The sequence below is a fragment of the Miscanthus floridulus genome, chromosome 3 (genome assembly GCF_019320115.1).
Source record: "Miscanthus floridulus cultivar M001 chromosome 3, ASM1932011v1, whole genome shotgun sequence".
In the NCBI taxonomy this organism is placed as follows: Eukaryota; Viridiplantae; Streptophyta; class Magnoliopsida; order Poales; family Poaceae; genus Miscanthus; species Miscanthus floridulus.
This window is the reverse complement of record NC_089582.1, coordinates 142,898,225-142,919,620: the sequence shown is the minus strand read 5'-3', so window position 1 is coordinate 142,919,620 and position 21,396 is coordinate 142,898,225. Positions and strand designations below refer to the sequence as shown.

The window sequence follows — 21,396 nt, the reverse complement described above, 5'->3', positions numbered from 1 at the left end:
TCCGCTGCTGTCCGTCGATGGACTGGACTCCGTGATCGCGCAGGACTCCGTGGAGATGGTGCCGGATTCCTTGCCGCCAGGAGCTTTTGTTTGCGGTCGCTGCGGTCTCGTCCATGAGGACCGCCAAGCGTGGGATCGTGCGCACTCAAGGTCGTGGCCATGCTCTCGTTGCGGCCTCGTCCACTTAGAGTACATGGTCCTTGCCATGATTTATGGCCAGCGAGAGTTCTTCAGACATTTCTTTCCTTCGGTTGGGTTGTTGAACATGTTCTGTTGAAAAAAGCAAACATTAATTGCCGGCACCATGTTCTAGCTGTAGGAATAAAATACAAACTAATTCATCTATTAGTAGCTACTGCAAGTATCCATAGCATCAACAAAGTACACGTGCCTTAACTAAAATGAATGTGATTGTGATAAAAAAAAGTTACCAGCAAGATTTTGTATAAAGTCGAAATCAACTGCACCGAACTCATCGAGTGGTAAGTTCAAATCAAGTACTGTAAAAAAAAGAAACAATGATGAGAACAAAAAAAAAATTAAACAACCAACGAAAGGATAGATCGAAGTGATGTATTACCGCCGTGGTGATCTTCCGGCTCGTTGAGATTGAACACGTCTTGTTGCTCGTCGTTGGCGTCGTCGTCTTGTTGCTCGTCGTTGGCGTCGTCGTCGGCGTCGTTGTTGGCGTTGTCGTATTCTAGCTCATCGAACTCAAACATTAATTGCGTCGTTGGCTTCTGATGCCGGAACGTTTGCAGTAACATGAAGACGGTGTGAATATAAAAACATGAAAGAAAAAAATGAGTAAGAATCAGCACGTTACCATTGTTGTTGTGTTCCTCCAGTATAGGCTCGTTGAGATTGAAGGAAAGATTGCTGTCGTCATCTTCCTCCATACGAACGTTCAGATCGAAGCCATGGAGGACATCAGCCATTGCGCCGTACGATTTGCTATGGAAGGACAAGATAGAAAGAGAAGAGGCTAAGCCATGCCTAGATGAACAAATGAAGAATAAGCAAGGCAAGGCAGTATGGACCAGTGTACGGAGTACAAGAGCTACGAGACGATTTAATACTGCAGCCTGGTAATCGAACCATCGGACCTGCTGAGTGCACGGTGAGCACCAAACGAAGGAAAATAACCCGCCAACAAACGAACAAGCGCCAATGGAAAAAAAAGCGCGGCAGAGAGTGCATCCGCCAACAAACGAACGAGCGCCAATGGAAAAAAATGCGGTAGAGGGTGCATACACACGCCTAAACGCGACCGTGCACAGCGCCATGCGAGCGCATGCAGCAAAGCAACGAGCGAGCCGCATGCAGCGCCATGCAAATCCCACGTACTGATAAAAAAAAGAGCTTCCCAGGATTCGAACACTGGACCACAGAATGCTTACCAATTGGACTACGATGAGTTATTGTATTGGAGACACCCGCAGCCCTATTTAATAAGGGTAAAGAAGGAAAACTTCCCTTAATTAATCACTCCTTGGTAAGCGTAATCATATCCTAAACGACTTCTAATACCAGTATGGTGGGAGTACTTACGCATGTAAACCATACCCCTATAAACACTCCTAAATGATGAAGACAACTACCATGGACAAAGTCACATAGGTAGCTTGTTGTCATCTAGCACCGAAATAATAATTAGTCGTGTTTTGAGTATCCCATGTCAAGTTGGAGGTTTGAACTTAGATGGTAGGCTCTATGACAAGAGTCATAACCAACTAACCTATCACAAAAATTATATATTTTTTTCAAACTTTGGATGGTTTAACTTAAACCCGGCTAGAAAAATCTTATATTTAGGACATGTAGTAATAATTGCTCGTCTATTTTGTACTATCTTCATTCTTCAATACTTGTCCATAATAGCCCATGAGGACAGACCGACAAGAAAACACTAGTTTTAAAACAAAATCAATGTGAAATGGCCATTCTACCTCTAATAAATGTAATGATACAACTTCTCTTCTATTGAAACATTTAATCAGGGATGAGAGTGAAATATTGCATCAACTATACGCCGCTTAATATTCTTAATGGACAAGTATTGTGAAAAGTTTTTTCCTAGAACCATGTACAGGTGTAAAAGAACGGAGGGAGGAGGTGAGTGGCCGGCTGGTAGTTGAGAATATTTGTCCGGCGCCTCGACGACGTCCACGGCGACCTCCACCGAGTACGGCGCGACTACGTCCACGGCGACCTCCACCGAGTCCGGCTCCAGCGATTCCGACGTGCTGATGTCCGGCACCATCTCCATGTCCTGCTCGACGCTGTCTTCCGTCATCATCTCCATGGAGTCCGGCGCGAGCTCCATCTCCTGCTCGACGCCGTCTTCCGTCGTCATCTTCATGGAGTCCGGCGCCGACGCCGACGCCGACGTCGAGTCCGCCGAGGATGCATCCATGGAGCCTGGCGTGGCCTTCATCTTCTACTGCAGCAAGGGCGAGCGGCTAGAGGCGTGCGGATGAGAGGCCAGCAAGTGCGAGCGGCGAGAGGCGTACGGCGGCGGCGTGCGGATGGGAGGCCAGCAAGGGCGCGCGGCATGCAACGTTGGTTCTGCAGCAGCATGCAACGTTGGTTTTGCAGCATGCAGCGACGTGCGGATGGAAGGTCAAACGCGCGTGCACTGGGAGCCCAATCGCGCGTGCGTCGAGCACAGCGCTAATAACTCTAGCGGCGCAGGAGCCCAAGCGCGAGGGGCAGCTGCGTCCAAAGCAACGTTCCTGCAGCAGAACGACTTCTTTTTGTCAATTCCTTTCAAACTACAGAACGTCTTCCTTTACCAGTATGGAGGGAGTATGTATATAGGAGTACACGTATACATGCAATGCAGGGTAGTAAATGATGTGTAACATCTATCAAACACACCTACTCCTAGAACCATGTACAGGTGTACAAGACACTTATGTCTTCAATTTGAACTGTGAGTGCTCTTGTGCAACTTCCACCTTCATACTCATCTTTTTTCGAACCACGGACCTCTTTGACATAGCTTTTTGTGGCTTAGACTTCTCTATCTTTTTGGCACTATTGCAATGACTTCCAAGGGACGGTGAAGTCAGAAGTGGGCTTCACCAGCTTCAGGTGTTCTAAGCTGTTGGCATCAGCTCTGTGCTACCTAGATGTACAATAAAGCTAAATAGGATGGCAGGTGAATCTGAGGGCATCTCCAACAATGTTAAAAGAGCTATCTCATAGATTGTTTTATTGAGTATGGAGTGAGAATGGTAAGCTAGCTCTTCATGAAGAGCTAAGCTCACACATTTTTTATGATTAATGTGTCTATGCTTACATATTTTTCTATACTAACATGTTAGGCCAGTTTGGCAGAGGCACAAAGCTCTCCTAGTTTCTTCTACATATCCCTACCAAATGCTTAAAATGCAACTGGATTCTGGTGTGGAGTTGACGAGAATCACTTCTTCATTTACACTACGAGCTGAGAGCTAAAAAAAAACCCACTGCCCACCACTTGCCATTGCTACCCATTCAATCACCACTAGAATATATCACTTGAGAATTGATTCTCACCTGCTCACCACCCTGCTTACCACCAGAATCAATCGAAGAATCAAGAAGTGAAACTCGAAAATCAGGAAGGCAAGTTTTTTTGAAAGAACAGGAAGACAAGTTTTACCAAACTGGTCTTTTGGTTACTCTATTTTTATTTTATTTTTAAGATAATATGAGTTAGCAAGTTGACTCTACTATTTTTTTAATAAAAGTTGACTCTACTGTTAATGGTGCGTTGAGAAGCCAAAGCCCTCAAAAAAGACCCGTCATCATATATACTCGTGAAACACGCACGCAATGCTCAAACTAATGTGCATTGTGTGAGCACGTAGACATATATACGCATGCATCAACTGCTATTTGTACGTAAGATTAAATATTTGATACGATGTGGCAGTGCACTAAATAAAGGTCATAAAGCTATAACAGGATAGGTCATGTGGTTTCATACTTATAACTCATTATTCGCACTCTGCTGTGCATGCATTATTAACCTTACCGTTTAACAGTCCACAATATTCTGACACACGGCATGACTACGACTTTCAGTACTTGTTGTTTGAATGGTCTGTTTGGATTCTCAGGTTTAAAATTTAGTTGATTATAAAGTTAAGGGATAAAACTTTAGATCCGTTTAGCTCATTTGTGTGGTATAAAGTTTTGTGAAATTGTCAAAATTTTAGACAACACTTTAAACCCTCTTGTTTTGAGCCTTAAGAGTTAAAGTGGTCTAAAGTATAGTGGCTAAACTGATCTAAAGTTTGGTGTATAGGTCTTGTTTGGTCCCATGGTCTAAAATTTAGTGGCTTAAGTTTAGACTATTTTAGCTCTAGGGGCTCCGAACAGTAGGTCTAAAGTGTTCTCTAAAGGTTTATCTGATCTCATAAAAATTTTAGACCACAAAAGTGAGCTAAAGTGGTTTAAAGTTTTACTCCTCAACTTTAGACAAAGAATCCAAATAGACCCTAAGTCACACACACGCGTAAGTATTCAATTATTTGTGTCCCAAAATGAGTGTACATGGCATTTTTCCATCCACAATTGTTGATAATTTATTTACTTTACAAGCAATTATCACGTATAAATATATGCCTCTTATATGATAATCAATTTTGTTAATTTACATGGACCATACGGATACGGGTAAAAATAACTTAATAGTACGGGCACAACATATTTGTGCATTGGAAAATATTATTTAGAAAATTCGTACTGATAGAACCTAAAGGTTCACCAGTGAAATAAAATTGTGCAAAAAGTATGATTATAAACTTTTGCAGGTGATGACTGCTCGCATAGGACCATATTTTTTTTGGATTTGTGGAGGAGTTCATAAAATGCACCTCTAATAATCTAACAGGTAGTACAGTACAATATGCAAACCCAACTTGCTAGAAATAAGCGGTTATTAGACCAGACGCACCAGGGTCTAGTATTTTCACACCCAAATCACAACCACCCCCGGAGTCAAAATCAGACGGTCAAAATAGATCAGGTGGTCAGCTGCGGTCCCTGCTGCATCCGCGCGCCGCCTTCGGTGAAATTCGCATCCATCGTCGTCGTCGCCAACGTACGACGTGCACCGCCGCGAACCGTGTGGACAGTGGACAGTGCCACGCTCTCCTCGCCCAGCAGGAGCTAGCTATAAATTACACGCATTGCCCATGGAGAAAAGCACACACAATCTGGTGCAAGACAAGAAACCAACGCAACAGCTATCTAGCCGATCGATCGAGAGCTTGCAAAGAAGATGGATGCCAAGCTTGCCGCCCTCGTCGCCTTGCTTGCGTTGCTCGGGCCAGTGGCTTGCCATGGCGCCAGCATCATTTGCCTGGGCGGGTGGGTTCGCCCAGTCCCATCGCTCCTGGGCGGCGGGCTGGTCTGCCCCGGAAACCTGACCTCTTACCCCCTGAAGAAGGGCCCTGCCCCCTCAGCGTCAGTGCTCAAGGTCGGCTACTACAACAGCAGCAGCAGCAACGCGTGCCCCAACGCGGAAGACATCGTGAGGAAGGTCGTGGAGGACGCCGTGAGCAAAGACCCCGGCACGGGCGCGGGCCTCATCCGCCTCTTCTTCCACGACTGCTTCGTCCGGGGGTGCGACGCCTCCGTCCTCCTCAGGAACACGAGCGGCTCCAGCGAGCAGACGGAGATGTTCGGCCTGCCCAACATAAACAGCCTCCGCGGGTTCGAGGTGATCGACGCGGCCAAGGCGGCGCTGGAGGCGGCCTGCCCCGGCGTCGTCTCGTGCGCCGACACCCTCGCGTTCGCCGCCCGCGACGCGTCCAGCGTGCTCAGCGGCGGCAGGATCAGCTCCTTCGCGATGCCCGCCGGCCGCCACGACGGGCGCGTTTCGCTCGCCAACGAGACCACGGACAACCTGCCCGGCCCGTTCTGCGACCTCAACGCGCTCAACAACTTCTTCGCAGCCAAGGGCCTCGACACCGACGACATGGTCACCCTCTCCGGGGCGCACACCATCGGCCAGGCCCGCTGCGCGTTCGTCTCCAACCGCACGGACATGAACGCCACCCTCGCCAAGGATCTCAGGGACAAGTGCATGAGCGGCGGCAACACGAAGGTGGCGCTGGACTACAAGACCCCTGACACCATGGACGTGCAGTACTACCAGAACGTGAACGACGATGACGTGGTGTTGGACTCGGACGCTGCGCTGAGCTCGCCGGCAACGAAGCCGCTGGTGGATACCTACGTGGCCGGTTCTTCGGGGAACCTGTGGGAGACCAAGTTCGCGGCAGCGATGGTGAAGATGGGCAGCATCGAGGTCAAGACCAGCCCCGGTGCGGACGCCGAGATCAGGAAGAAGTGCTCCATTTACAACTAGCTAGCTATATATAGCTAGCAATGGAGTGCGGATGAGGGTGATTGGCTGCATGAACTGTGTACTCTGTGTGTGTTCGTTATCATGTATTCCTGTTGTTGCGTTCGTTAGGTTGGTTTCTCGGCTAAGTTTATTTTAGTGTGAGGTAGTAGTATATATGTAATAAGCGCCGGATTCACCCCTGCTTCTCCTCTTAAAATATGACATCTTTGATCTTCTTTACAATATTATTAAAGTACGGTATTTTTTTTTTCATGCATCCATATATTTTCCTCCATCTGACTATCTGAGTGCACTTCTCTGTCACTCCTCACCGTCCTTGCTTTTATGAACTCCTTCCTTCAGGCACGACGTGATTAGGTAACCGTGTCGTGCCATGCTGCCCGTCAACTCGTCAAGACCTAGGTACTGCACGTGGCAACCTTAACCATCACTACCGGAGATCGGCTCTTTGCCGAGTGCCAGGTGGTTTGCTGAGTGTTCTTTTTCAGGCACTCGGCAAAGCCGCCTTTGTCGAGTGTTTTTTTGACATTCGGCAAAGAGGCTCTTTGCCGAGTGTTTTTTTAACACTCGGCAAAGAGCTTCTTTGCCGAGTGTTATTTTTTGACACTCGGCAAAGAAAATTTCAAAGCATATTTTGAAGCAGTAATTAATTCAAATGAAAAAGTTTTCAACTACAAAGTTGTATAACTCATCAAGATGTACAATGTTTGTTTTGGTCTTTTCTTCATATGACAAAGTGAAAGTAAATTTGTTCACAAATCTAACATATCTCTCTTGTAGTTTATGAAACTACAAGAGAGATATATAAGATTTGTGAACAATGTTAGAACGGCCATGTCGGATGAACAGATGATCAAACAACCAAAATAAACTTTGTAGATCTCGAAAAGTTATGAAACTTTGTAATTGACAACTTTTTGATTTGAAATCATCTTGTCATGCAAAACTATGTTTGAATTTCAAAATTTTAAAATTTAAATTTTGTAAACGACCTCGGATGGAAAAACTTCCTAAACTAAAAGTGTAGATCTCGAAAAGTTATGAAACTTTGTAGTTTACAACTTTTTTATTTGAATTTGTTTAGGGCCTCAAACATGCAATTTACACTTGACAAAAAAAACTTCTTTGCCGAGTGTTTTTTTTAACACTCGGCAAAGAGGCTCTTTGCCGAGTGTTTTTTTTTGACACTCGGCAAAGAGCTTCTTTGCCGAGTGTTTTTTTTACACTCGGCAAAAAAAATTTCAAAGCATATTTTAAAGCAGTAAATTAATTCAAATGAAAAAGTTTTCAACTACAAAGTTGTATAACTCATCAAGATGTACAATGTTTGTTTTGGTCTTTTCTTCATATAACAAAGTGAAAGTAAATGTGTTCACAAATCTAACATCTCTCTTGTAGTTTACGAAACGACAAGAGAGATATATAAGATTTGTGAACAATGTTAGAACGACCATGTCGGATGAACAGATGACCAAACAACCAAAATAAACTCTGTAGATATTGAAAAGTTATGAAACATTGTAGTTGGAAACTTTTGGATTTGAAAACATCTTGTCATGCAAAACTGCATTTGAATTTCAAAATTTTAAAATTCGAACTTTTCAAACGACCTCGGATGAAAAAACAACCAAAATAAACTTTGTAGATCTCGAAAAGTTATGAAACATTGTAGTTGACAACTTTTTGATTTGAAAACATCTTGTCATGCAAAACTGCGTTTGAATTTCAAAATTTTAAAATTCAAATTTTGTAAACGACTTCGGATGGAAAAACTTCCTAAACTAAAAGTGTAGATCTCGAAAAGTTATGAAACTTTGTAGTTTACAACTTTTTTATTTGAATTCGTTTAGGCCTCAAACATGCAATTTACACTCGGTTTAGTATAATATATTAGGAACTAAAACGGAATCCAGACACAAGTGAGAGTGTGGTGTAGTGGTAGAGGAGGTCCGTGGTCTCGGGTTCGAATCGCGTCGGCCGCGTAGCCATGAAATTCACGCGAAAAATGTCGGAGATGGGTGGGCGTTGGCCGGTGGGGGCCTCCATCGATAAAAAAAATTTCCATTTTTTTTGGGTAAAAATTCCCATTTTTTCGGGTTTTTTCGGTTTCAACTTTGCCGAGTGTCGGCACTCGGCAAAGACGCCTTTACCGACGGGTTATTTGCCGAGTGTTCTTTGCCGAGTGTAGCACTCGGCAAAGCCTTTGTAGAGTACAAGGCACTCGGCAAAGCCACTGATTCCCGTAGTGCATGGTCATGCGAGCACAATTGTCCGACACGCCTATAGCAAGCCTAATCAGCCACATAAATCATTGATAAAATCACAAGTGCGTCCATAGGTCGATAGATCTTAAAAGTTCACAATTCCCAAATCACACTTACAACGTACTAAACATTCATAGCCACAAATCATTCACAATCATCCTCCATGTTTCATGAATTTTGTTGTAGTGGGGCGGGGGACCAGAGACCTCGGTCCTGTTTGGCTGGTTACCTCAGCTTGCCACATCACAGTTATGGCCGCGTTGGAGGTTCGGCGACAAAATAGTTCGCAAGACTTTTGGTGTGAAAATCTGATGCAAGAGACTACAACAAGCTTGAGAAATTTGTGGCATGCCAAAGCTATGGTTATGAACCAAACGCCAGCCCAATCGAGTCAACGCACCAGACTTTAGGTGTGGTAAGTTCTGACTACGTACCAAACGGACCCTTCATCTCGCCAAACACTAGATCTTGGTCCGTAGAGGACAAATTCGTTGTTGGCACATATAGCACATCGAGCATGAGAAGTCGTTGCATGTCCATCATGGGATCGATTAGGGTGAGCACGAGGAGGTTCGGAGGAGTCACGTGGAGAGAAATTAGAGAGCGAGCGGTGGTACGTTGTGCAACTTTCCAGCGATATAGAACTGTAGAGAGGAGTGGCTTCGATGGAGACAGAGGGATAAGGGAGGTTAGGAGGACGGAAACAACAACGTACCAACGTGCGGGTATGGCCGCACAAGGGATGTAGATGAGAGGTTGGGCCCCTATTAACAAGATGATATGTTATAATGTTGTGCTCGTCCTTGCACTACGATCTAGGGGAGTGTCCTAGACATGGCTATCGTGTCATGTCGAAGTTGTCACCCCTCATATCAGCCCATTAGGTAAGGCTTATTTGGCCATCAATACCATTGTCTACTCTTGACATATTGCACTAATTTCCTATAGAATGCGTTGTTAGCATGCCATTGCCTAAGAATGTTCTTGACGCAACTAAGAGGTTCAACCCATAAATAATGTGATGGACAAGAAAAAATGGCCACATTCTTACTAGGAGACGTGCTCACTCTACTAGTCATTTTCCACCCTAGAACCTAGAAACATGTGAACTTTTTTGTAAGGGTGTGACCCGCACTACTACACAAAGTTTATCACCGTTGGGTCTAAAACCATTTTCACCCGATTCTCATTAGGCATCATCTGCTCTCTACTAGATTGCTAGGGCTTAGCTCTCCCTTTTCATCCATCATATCAAATAAAATCAAATCCAGGTAGGGGAAGACAAACCCCTAACCCCTCTCACTCCGCTGCTATGAGTCCTCCTCCACCGCCTGTTTAAGTTTAGGAGGGCGATGATCTAAGGAAGGGTCCCCCTTGCGTATTTGGGCTGAATAAAAAATAGTATTAAAAACACATAAAAAACATCTTGTTTTCTAGAATTGGGTTGAATCAAAACCATACTATCTGGGTTGCTTGTTTAAGTCTATTGTATTTTGAACTACAATTGACAATTCCAATCATTTCTAATGAAAAAAATCAAGAATCCCGAAAAATGGAATGGTCGCGCATGTTGTCATAAGGCGGTTTGTGCACATTCACACATCTGTCAGCATAACCATGGATAATGGTTGCGCCTACTGCAATAAGGCCCTGATGCTCGCAAAGATCAAGGAGGAAGCGTATCTATGAGTACAAGAGTTGGCCTTTGTAATCCTGGTTACACAGATTTTAAATCTCTCTTCTCTACGATTTTTTTGAGGAAAAATCTACGAAATTAATGAAATTGGCAGCATTTCTAAGATTCGGGTAAGTCCAGACCTGGATCTCCCATCATCATTGTTAGAGCAACACTTAATGGGCCAACTTGTATTGGGCCAGCCGAATAACCAAAAGTCGGTTGAGCCTGTCGGTCTCCAACCTATCTCGGCAGCTCAAAAAAAAAAAAAAAAAAAACCACCCCTATCTCGTCAGCTCTCTGCCGCGAAGCTCCCGCGCTTTCGTTTACCATCCATCAGATCGAATCAAATCAGATTCAGGCCGGAAGGCAAACCCTGACCATCTAATCTGGAGAGCCAGGCCCCCCCACTCACTCCACCGCGACAGTCCTCCGCCGCCGCCGGGAGAGCGCGAGGAGGACCCTTCCGCCGCACGACCAAAGGTATACCTGTCTGAGTCTCTGCTCTCTCCCCACACTGCCGCTCCTCTTCTGCTTCGATTTCCACCCCTATTGCGCTGCGTTGCCTTGGCTCTCCAGATTAGATGGTCAGGGTTTTCAGATTCGATAATTTGTCCTGCTGATTCCGACCCACCTTCCTCCGCCGCAGCTGCCATGGCCAACCTCGGCGGCGGCGCCGAGGCGCACGCGCGCTCTAAGCAGTACGAGTACGGCGCCAACTCCAGCCTCGTCCTCACCACCGACTCCCGCCCGCGGGACACCCACGAGCCCACCGGCGAGCCCGAGACGCTCTCGGGCAGGATCGACCCCAGGTCCTTCGGCGACCGCGCCGTCCAGAACAAGCCGCCCGAGCTCGAGGAGAAGCTCTCCAAGTCGCGCACCAAGAAGTCTAAGCGCGACGCTGCCGCCGCGGTCGACCCCGACCTCCCCCGTCGCGACGCCAAGCGCAGGCGCCGCGCCGCTTCCGCCCAGGAGGTCTCCGTCCTCTCCCTCACCGACGACGCCGTCTACAAGCCCCAGACCAAGGAGACGCGCGCCGCCTACGAGGCCTTGCTGAGTCTCATCCAGCAGCAGCTCGGCGGCCAGCCCCTTGACGTCCTCGCCGGGGCTGCTGACGAGGTGCTCGCCACGCTCAAGAACGACAAGGTCAAGAACCCTGATAAGAAGAAGGACATTGAGCAGCTGCTCAACCCTATCTCCAGCCAGCTCTTTGACCAGCTTGTCTCCATCGGCAAGCTCATCACCGACTTTCATGATGCGGTGGCCGGTGATGCTGCCGGTGCGCCTTCTGCCGACGGCATGGACACCACCCTGGATGATGATGTTGGTGTTGCTGTCGAGTTTGAAGAAGATGAAGACGAGGAGAGTGATTTTGATCAGGTACACCTTTATGCATATGTTTAACTGACTACCTGGCTTTGACCCCGACATTACTTGCTTACCACCGTATGTTTGTGTTTGTGCCTACCAGGTGCAAGATGAGCTGGATGAGGATGACGAAGATGACATGGCTGAGTTGAATGGTCCTGGAGGTATGCAAATGGGCGGTGAGTTAGACGATGATGACATGCAGAACGCCAACCAGGGGCTGGCTGTCAATGTTCAGGACATCGATGCTTACTGGCTCCAGAGGAAGATATCCCAGGCATATGGGGATGGGGACATTGATGCCCAGCAGAGCCAGAAGCTTGCCGAGGATATCTTGAAGATCATTGCTGACGACAGAGACGTCGAGAATCGCCTTGTCATGCTCTTGGACTATGAGAAGTTTGATCTCATTAAGTTGCTGCTGCACAACCGTCTCAAGATTGTTTGGTGCACCCGCTTAGCCAGGGCCGAAGATCAGGAACAGAGGAAGAAGATAGAGGAAGAGATGGCAAGTGACCCAAGCTTGGCTCCAATATTGGAGCAGCTACATGCAACCAGAGCATCTGCAAAGGAGAGGCAGAAGAACCTGGAGAAAAGCATCAGGGATGAGGCGAAGAGGCTCCTCAACAATGCTGCTGCTGCTGGCGCTGATGGTGCCTGGGACCGCAGGGCAGCCGAGCGGGACATGGAGAGTGGATGGCTGAAAGGACAGAGACAGCTGCTTGATCTCGAAAGCCTCCCGTTCCATCAGGGTGGTCTCTTTATGGCTAACAAGAAATGTGAACTGCCGACTGGATCGTTTAGAACCCCTCATAAGGGATATGAGGACGTTCATGTGCCAGCACTGAAGGCTAAGCCCTATGAAACAGGGGAGAAGATTGTCAAGATATCTGATATGCCAGAGTTTGCACGGTCAGCTTTCGATGGGATGACCCAGCTGAACAGAGTTCAGAGCAGGGTCTATGATACTGCTCTTTTCAAACCAGACAATATCCTTCTCTGTGCTCCGACTGGTGCTGGCAAAACAAACGTGGCTGTGCTTACCATCCTTCAGCAGATCGGTCTGCATATGCAGGATGATGGACAGTTTGATAATACCAAGTACAAAATTGTCTATGTGGCCCCGATGAAAGCGTTGGTTGCTGAAGTCGTTGGAAACTTGTCGAAGCGTTTGGCAGGTTACAATGTTACTGTTAGGGAGCTCAGTGGAGACCAGAACTTGACCAAGCAACAGATTGATGAAACACAGATTATCGTCACGACACCTGAGAAATGGGATATTGTGACCAGGAAATCAGGGGACAGAACCTATACTCAAATGGTGAAGCTGTTAATCATTGATGAGATCCATCTGCTACATGATAACAGAGGGCCTGTTCTGGAGAGCATTGTTGCTAGGACAGTCAGGCAGATTGAGACGACCAAGGAGCATATCCGTCTGGTTGGGCTCTCTGCGACTCTACCAAACTATGAAGATGTTGCATTATTCTTGCGCGTTCGCAAAGAAAGCCTCTTCTATTTTGACAACAGTTACCGACCTTGCCCTCTTGCTCAGCAATACATTGGGATCACTGTGAGGAAGCCACTACAGAGGATGCAGTTGATGAATGAGATTTGTTATGAGAAGGTTATGGCTGCCGCTGGTAAGCATCAAGTGCTTATATTTGTACACTCAAGGAAGGAGACGGCAAAGACTGCCAAAGCCATCAGAGATACGTCGTTGGCAAATGACACAGTCAGCCGCTTTCTGAAGAACGAGAGTGCAAGCCAAGAGATCCTTGGCACTCATGCTGAACTTGTCAAAAACAATGATCTTAAAGACCTTTTGCCTTATGGGTTTGCTATTCATCATGCTGGGATGGCAAGGGTTGATCGTGAGCTTGTTGAGGTACTTTTTGCTGACAAGCACATTCAAGTACTTGTATCCACTGCTACCCTTGCATGGGGTGTCAATTTGCCTGCACATACTGTTATCATAAAGGGTACGCAGATTTACAACCCAGAAAAAGGTGCTTGGACAGAACTAAGCCCTCTGGATGTTATGCAGATGCTTGGTCGTGCAGGAAGGCCTCAGTATGATACACATGGAGAGGGAATAATCTTGACTGGCCACAGTGAATTGCAGTTCTACCTGTCTCTTATGAACCAGCAGCTGCCTATTGAGAGTCAGTTCATATCCAAATTGGCTGATCAATTGAATGCAGAGATTGTTCTGGGGACTATTCAGAATGCTCGTGAAGCATGCTCGTGGCTTGGCTATACTTACCTCTATATTCGGATGCTCCGCAATCCAACATTGTATGGTTTGCCAGCAGATATCTTGGAGAGTGATAAAACGCTTGATGAAAGGAGAGCTGATTTGGTAAGTGAATTGCAGTTTTTGAAGTTCTGTGGTAGTTTGCATGTCCTTATACTGTTTTATTTCTCAATATTGTTTTGGCCCTTGCCTGTGTTAATGTGATCTAATTGCTGAAGTATCATCATATTTCGCTAATCTATTTGAAGAGGTCACCTGCTCCATAGGTTCTCACAACTGCACATGCAAAATATTTCTTAACTGCTTTGTAAAGTCTTGTAGTTAATAACCATATTAACCTGCATCATTTATCAATAGCTCTCTGCAGTAGGGCGTACTTAGCACTAAGAGATGGGTTCACTGTGTGGGGGCACAGTTTTAAATGCTATTAAAAAAAACATTTACTTTCAGTGCCTACTGCTGCTCTAAAAAAAAGGGCAGACCCAGTGCCGGAGGCTCCCACATGAGTGGGGTCTGGGGAAGGGAAAAACTGAGGCAAGCCTCCCCCCCGCAAATCTGCCGAGAGGCTGCTTCGAACCCGCTACTAGGGCAATTGTATCCTTAGCTAATTACTAGAGGTACATTAAGCACTTGCAGTGTAGGATGGCGTCGTCTTATTGTTCCTTTTCCTTTGTTGCTGCATGTGTAGTGGTTGCACTCATCTTATTACTATCGCATACTTGTATTTAGCACCCTTTCACATGCATTTGTAATGGTAATGTCATCTGGGTTATGCAAGGCATATAATGAATTGCTACAGCCCCCCCCCCCCCCCCCCCCCCCCCACACACACACACACACACACGCACGCACACGCACACACACGCACCCCACCCTAGGGTCGTAGGTATCCCTTGCTTGTATGTACCACCTGCACATTATGTGCGGTACTACCTCCGTCCCAAAAAAGAATGTCATTCTAGGTTTCCATTAAATCAAACATTCTTAAGTTTGACTAGGTTCGTAGAAATTATTATCAGCATTTGTATCTCCAAATAGGTGTATTATGAAAATATATTCCATGCTTCATCTAATGGTACCTATTACACATCATAAATATTAGTAATTGACATGTGCATATAATAATAATGTAGCATGGGTAATGATAGACATATATTGAAATGACAATTTTCTTCTCATAGGTACACATATTGAATGCATGTAATTTTGTTTTGATAGAGACGTGTTACAACTTGTTGTACAAGAATTTTGTTTCAGAAAGTATAATATCTATATCTGTATTTATGCAAATATGACTTGAAGGAAATGATACTGTGGTCCTCAAACCTTTTTTTTTGTTAGAAGAGAAGATGTAGGTTGCTGATATAAATCCTGTTTTGCTGAATAGAAGAAGTTTTGGGTTTGCAATTATTCCATACCAGTCGTTGATTTTACTGCTCCATGATATTGCATAGATATTGTTGATGTTACAGCATACTAGCCTGTTCTGTTCTTGATCTTTTGTATTTTTGTTCTGCTGCAGATACATTCCGCTGCAAATCTACTGGATAGGAACAATCTGATAAAGTATGACAGGAAAACAGGATACTTTCAAGTTACTGACCTGGGAAGGATTGCCAGTTATTACTATATCAGTCATGGAACTATTTCAACATACAATGAGTACCTAAAACCTACAATGGGTGATATGGAACTGTGCCGACTGTTTTCTCTTAGTGAAGAATTTAAGTATGTAGGTGTCAGGCTTGATGAGAAAATGGAACTGGCAAAGCTTTTGGATTGTGTGCCAATACCTGTGAAAGAGAGCTTGGAGGAACCCAGTGCAAAGATCAATGTTCTGCTGCAAGCATATATTTCTAGGTTGAAACTGGAAGGCCTTTCTCTTAGTTCTGATATGGTCTACATCAGACAGGTAGCGCCATCTTTTCTGTGTCAACTATAATTTATAATTCGTTTGCATGGTTTCACCTACTTACTGCTCTTTCTGAACCTGAGTTTCTTGCTTATATTGTATTGTATAGTTAATGTTTCCCCCCTTCTGTAATGCAGAGTGCTGGCCGTCTCTTACGAGCACTATTTGAGATTGTTTTGAAGAGGGGATGGACTCAACTAGCGGAGAAAGCGCTGAATCTTTGCAAGATGGTTGATAAACAAATGTGGAGTGTCCAAACTCCCTTGCGGCAGTTTACTGGAATTCCAAAGGAGATCTTGATGAAACTCGAGAAGAAGGAGTTGGCTTGGGAGAGGTACTACGATCTGTCCTCACAAGAAATTGGTGAACTGATCCGCTATCCCAAGATGGGGAGGCAGCTGCACAAGTGCATCCACCAGTTACCAAAGCTGAATCTTTCAGCCCATGTCCAGCCCATTACTCGTACAGTTTTGGGTTTTGAGCTGACAATTACACCTGATTTCCAGTGGGATGATAAGGTACATGGATATGTGGAGCCCTTTTGGGTTATTGTTGAGGATAATGATGGCGAGTACATCCTTCACCATGAATATTTCATGCTTAAGAAACAGTATGTTGATGAAGATCATACATTGAACTTCACAGTGCCGATATATGAGCCACTGCCTCCTCAGTATTTCATTCGTGTTGTGTCTGACAAGTGGCTTGGTTCTCAGACAATTCTCCCTGTGTGCTTTAGGCACTTAATTCTACCAGAAAAATATGCTCCACCAACTGAATTGCTTGATCTGCAGCCTCTACCTGTTAGTGCATTGAGAAATGCAAGATACGAGGGCCTTTATAGTGCTTTTAAGCATTTCAATCCCATCCAAACTCAAGTATTCACTGTCTTGTATAACAGCGATGACAGTGTGTTGGTCGCTGCGCCAACTGGCAGTGGGAAGACGATATGTGCGGAGTTTGCTATACTAAGGAACCACCAGAGGGCAGTGTCTGGTGAGAGCAACATGCGGGTTGTTTATATAGCTCCCATTGAAGCTCTTGCAAAAGAAAGATACAGGGACTGGGAGCGGAAATTTGGAGAGTTTGCCAAGGTAGTTCAGCTCACTGGTGAAACAGCAGCTGATTTGAAGCTTCTGGATAAAGGTGAGATCATAATCAGTACTCCTGAAAAGTGGGATGCACTGTCTCGCCGGTGGAAACAGCGAAAGCACATCCAACTGGTCAGCTTATTCATAGTTGATGAACTTCATCTACTTGGATCTGATAAGGGACATGTTTTGGAAGTCATTGTATCTAGGATGAGGCGTATTTCCAGTCATATAGGCAGTAACATACGGATCGTAGCACTTTCAGCATCACTTGCTAATGCTAAAGATCTCGGTGAATGGATTGGTGCCACCTCTCATGGCCTTTTCAACTTCCCTCCAGCAGTGAGACCTGTGCCATTGGAAATTCATATCCAGGGTGTGGATATAGCAAACTTTGAGGCAAGGATGCAAGCATTGACAAAGCCTACCTACACTGCCATCACACAGCATGCAAAGAACAGTAAACCTGCCCTGGTGTATGTACCGACAAGGAAGCATGCAAGGTTAACTGCATTGGACTTGTGTGCGTACTCTAGTGTTGAGGGTGCTGGAACACCATTTCTTCTTGGGTCAGAAGATGAGATGGATACTTTCACCAGAGGTGTTGAAGAAGAGACGCTTAAGAATACACTTAAATGTGGTGTAGGCTATTTGCATGAGGGTCTAAGTGAGCTTGATCAGGAACTTGTAACCCAGCTGTTCCTTGGTGGGAGGATCCAAGTGTGTGTTGCAAGCAGCACAATGTGTTGGGGAAGACCATTGCCTGCTCATTTGGTTGTTGTCATGGGGACTCAGTATTATGATGGCCGGGAGAATGCTCACACCGATTATCCAATTACAGATCTGCTTCAAATGATGGGTCATGCCAGCAGACCACTTCAAGATAACTCAGGGAAATGTGTTATATTGTGTCATGCACCTCGCAAAGAGTACTACAAGAAGTTCCTTTTTGAGGCCTTCCCTGTCGAGAGCAATCTTCACCATTTCTTGCATGATCACATGAATGCTGAGGTGGTGGTTGGTGTTGTAGAGAATAAGCAAGATGCTGTGGATTATCTTACTTGGACTTTCATGTATCGGCGGTTGACAAAGAATCCTAACTTCTACAATCTTCAGGGTGTAAGTCACAGGCATCTTTCAGATCATCTTTCTGAGCTAGTCGAGACTGTCCTGAATGATCTTGAATCAAGCAAGTGTGTGGCTATAGAGGAGGACATGTACCTGAAGCCCCTCAACCTTGGCCTTATTGCTTCATACTACTATATTAGCTACACAACTATTGAGCGTTTTAGTTCTATGCTGACCCAGAAGACTAAGGTGAAAGGACTCCTAGAGATTCTAGCATCTGCTTCAGAATATGCAGAGCTTCCGGGTCGTCCTGGTGAGGAAGAATTCATTGAGAGGCTTGTTTGCCACCAGAGGTTCTCTATCGAGAAACCCAAGTATGGCGATCCACATGTGAAAGCCAATGCTCTGCTGCAAGCCCATTTTTCAAGGCACACAGTGGTCGGGAACCTGGCAGCTGATCAGCGCGAGATTCTCCTTTCTGCTCATAGGTTGCTCCAGGCAATGGTTGATGTTATATCCAGCAATGGTTGGCTTAGTCTTGCTCTTAGTGCAATGGAGCTGAGTCAAATGGTGACACAAGGCATGTGGGATCGGGATTCTGTGCTGCTTCAAGTTCCACACTTTACAAAGGACTTGGCTCGGAGGTGCCAGGAAAATGAAGGGAAGCCCATCGAGAGTATCTTTGATCTTGCTGAGATGGGTGTCGATGAGATGCGGGATCTCTTACAGCTGTCAAACTCTCAGCTGCAAGACATCATTGAATTCTTCAAGCGGTTCCCCAATGTTGATATGACCTATGAGGTCCGTGAGGGTGATGATATAACCGCTGGTGACAATGTAACCGTGCAGGTAACTCTGGAGCGTGACATGACTAACGTGTCATCTGAGGTTGGTCCAGTTCATGCGCCAAGGTTTCCCAAGCCTAAGGAAGAAGGCTGGTGGCTGGTGATTGGCGACAGCTCCACAAACCAGTTACTGGCAATCAAAAGAGTGGCACTCCAGAAGAGGGCGAGAGTGAAACTTGAGTTCTCCGCTCCTGCAGAGGCTGGGAGAAAGGATTACATGATTTACTTGATGTCAGACTCTTACTTGGGCTGCGATCAGGAGTATGAGTTCCCCGTTGATGTCAAGGATGCTGGAGGGGATTGATGATGAAGACTGTGACACCAGGTCGCATAGAAGCAGTAGAACTTCCAGTGTGTATTGTTACACGATATTAGTGTTTTGGAACATTCTGTGTTGTAACCTCTGAACTTGTGGAAGCTGTAGCTTATTTTGGATGTTAACTGGTACACTTTGGGAGTTGCTGTCTTATCCTATTCTGGTATTATTGTAAGGATTACGCTCAGGTTATACTTGAGCCACACAGTATTTTGGATCAACTTGTTGCTTCCATAAGCTTGCTGCTGCTGTAATGTTTGATTTTAGTAACATGCAGTAAAATGTTTTAACCTGTTGTTGCACTAATTGTGTTGATGTTTTAACCTGTTCTATTGGCAGGATAGGACTGCCTATATGTTTCTGTTGTTTCCATGTATCCTCCTACTAAGATGGTGGATATGGGATGGATGCCTTCCAGCATTGGCTGTTCAAATTTACCAGGTGTTTTGTCGATACTGTGATACTCTTTGAATATTTTTGCAGTGCTGATCACCTGAATTGTCCAACAAGAACTATATAAACAATGTATTGCTGCTTCCCAGGCTTGGTTACAATACCTGTACACAAGCTTTGCTTTGCGTGAGATATATCACCCTATCTAGAAATGCTGATGGCTCTTATTAGCCTTACATGGGAGATGAAGGGACATCCTGATTGTTCTAGCAAGCAGGTATATGCTCTTTTTTTTCTGGGAAGAAGCACTGATGCCTCATCGCTTGGGTAAATCCCGTAATATTGTACTCAAACAATAATATTTTGCCGTTTGTACTCGAAAAGCTCTATGAGGTCTGTTGCTTGAATTTTAGAAACTAGCTAACCTATGTGGCATTGGAAACTTTTAATTTGAACCCAATAGAATAAGTGTGTCTGACATAAGTATTCCAAATATGATCCTAACTAGAATTGCAAAAGGCCCTTGTATATGATTAGACATTTTTTTCAAACCAAGGAACATTCTCCATTTCCATTTGTTGTAGTGGAAATTTGTATATGATGAAACTAGATGCATGGAGATATTCACTAGGTGCTTGCAAAGAACAATAAATAATGTTTCTCTGATTTAGTACTCTAAAAAAGAAACAGGCAGTGAATTATCTTTAAAGAAATTTTGTGGGCAGAGCTTATTGGTGGAATGTGAACCTGTGAATTAGTGTTGTGTCGCACCATTATCTAATACTCTCTTCATTCTAAATTATAAGACGTTTTGACTTTTTTAGATCGATTTGCAAACATGGGATTTGAAACATCGGTCGTTTGCAGATTTGACACTGTACCTATGTTCATAGACACAGATGGACCCACTTGTCATCCACCCGATTGTCATCATAATCAAAGAGTCAATCTTTCGAGTGTCATTTTTGCAATTTTTTCTTTAGATACATAACTTTTGCTATGTATTTAGATATACACACCATGTCTAGACATATAGTAAAATGTATCTAAAAAATTCAAAACGTTATGTCGTCACTGGAGAGACAGCTGGTGTGAGGGGCAGCTCTTGCTTCTATAACCTGTCCTTTACATATTACAGGTATGTAGTGTGTGCAATACTGCAATTCGAAGCATGGCGCAGATCCTGGTTTTTTCTCGAATTGAGTTGCCACTCATCTTGAACCCTCCAGAATAAGCTGTTGGTCCATGCATAAATCATGTCTAATTGGACAAATATCATTTGTTTGTTGCACTGATGCACCTTGTCTCGGATGCTCCATGTTTTCAGGGTTTCGAAGCATATGTTGGAGATTTGGTTCTTCAGGCAGCTTTGCATGGGCTTGCCTCCGAATGGCAGGCAAGAATGATACAACAGTTTCACTACTGACAGTTCAATGTCAGATAGGATTAGATTGTCTAGCTGCCCTGGATTGAATTTATTGCTGTCCGGAATTTACAAGAAGGCGCTGCGGCGGTGGAGCCAGCGTCTGCTGCGGTAGACTCGACGCCGGCGGCGGTGGTTCCGATGTCGATGCGCGCATGGCGGGCAGATCCGTCGTCGCCGCCTGAGCACGCAGGAGGGATGCTCTTCTAACGATGGGCCGCGTGGGATGAGATCGGGGGAGGCGAGGGAGAGGGCGACGACAGAGAGGGCAAAGTGCCGAGGATGGAGAGGAGGGGGCGACATCGGAGAGCACGAGGCGAGGACGGAGAGAACGAAATCGAGGAGGAAGAGGTGGGGAATAGAGAGCGAGCGGGTGATTTCTTTACCGGAGACTGGAGTCCACCAAACAGTAACTGC

General features: G+C 45.3%; 2 protein-coding genes and 1 long non-coding RNA gene across 3 annotated transcripts; 2 read left to right on the top strand and 1 right to left on the bottom strand.

Moving 5' to 3' along the window:
• Window positions 1-223: 223 nt before the first annotated feature.
• LOC136547327 (uncharacterized) lies at window positions 224-647 on the bottom strand. Its single transcript, XR_010781540.1, has 3 exons — window positions 581-647; window positions 432-500; window positions 224-270 (listed from the first exon to the last, which is right to left on the bottom strand). It is a non-coding gene; the product is annotated as an uncharacterized lncRNA (long non-coding RNA).
• Window positions 648-5,275: 4,628 nt separating this feature from the next.
• LOC136547326 (peroxidase 2-like) lies at window positions 5,276-6,367 on the top strand. The gene has a single exon (XM_066539287.1). It carries the CDS (start codon window positions 5,276-5,278, stop codon window positions 6,365-6,367), a length of 1,092 nt encoding a protein of 363 aa, XP_066395384.1.
• Window positions 6,368-10,651: 4,284 nt separating this feature from the next.
• On the top strand, window positions 10,652-19,449 carry LOC136542665 (DExH-box ATP-dependent RNA helicase DExH12-like). The gene is made up of 5 exons (XM_066535194.1): window positions 10,652-10,789; window positions 10,956-11,686; window positions 11,778-14,036; window positions 15,454-15,843; window positions 15,981-19,449. Exons 2-5 carry the CDS (start codon window positions 10,961-10,963, stop codon window positions 19,149-19,151), a joined length of 6,546 nt encoding a protein of 2,181 aa, XP_066391291.1. The 5' UTR covers window positions 10,652-10,789; window positions 10,956-10,960; the 3' UTR covers window positions 19,152-19,449.
• Window positions 19,450-21,396: the final 1,947 nt, after the last annotated feature.

What these genes read in the sequence shown, in the direction of transcription:
- LOC136547326 (XM_066539287.1), top strand. Translation starts at nt 5,276, where the DNA reads ATGGATGCCAAGCTTGCCGCCCTCGTCGCCTTGCTTGCGTTGCTCGGG.
- LOC136542665 (XM_066535194.1), top strand. Translation starts at nt 10,961, where the DNA reads ATGGCCAACCTCGGCGGCGGCGCCGAGGCGCACGCGCGCTCTAAGCAG. An exon ending in ATGAAAGGAGAGCTGATTTG is followed by an intron (nt 14,037 to 15,453) that starts GTAAGTGAATTG and finishes GTTCTGCTGCAG; the next exon opens with ATACATTCCGCTGCAAATCT. An exon ending in ATATGGTCTACATCAGACAG is followed by an intron (nt 15,844 to 15,980) that starts GTAGCGCCATCT and finishes TCTGTAATGCAG; the next exon opens with AGTGCTGGCCGTCTCTTACG.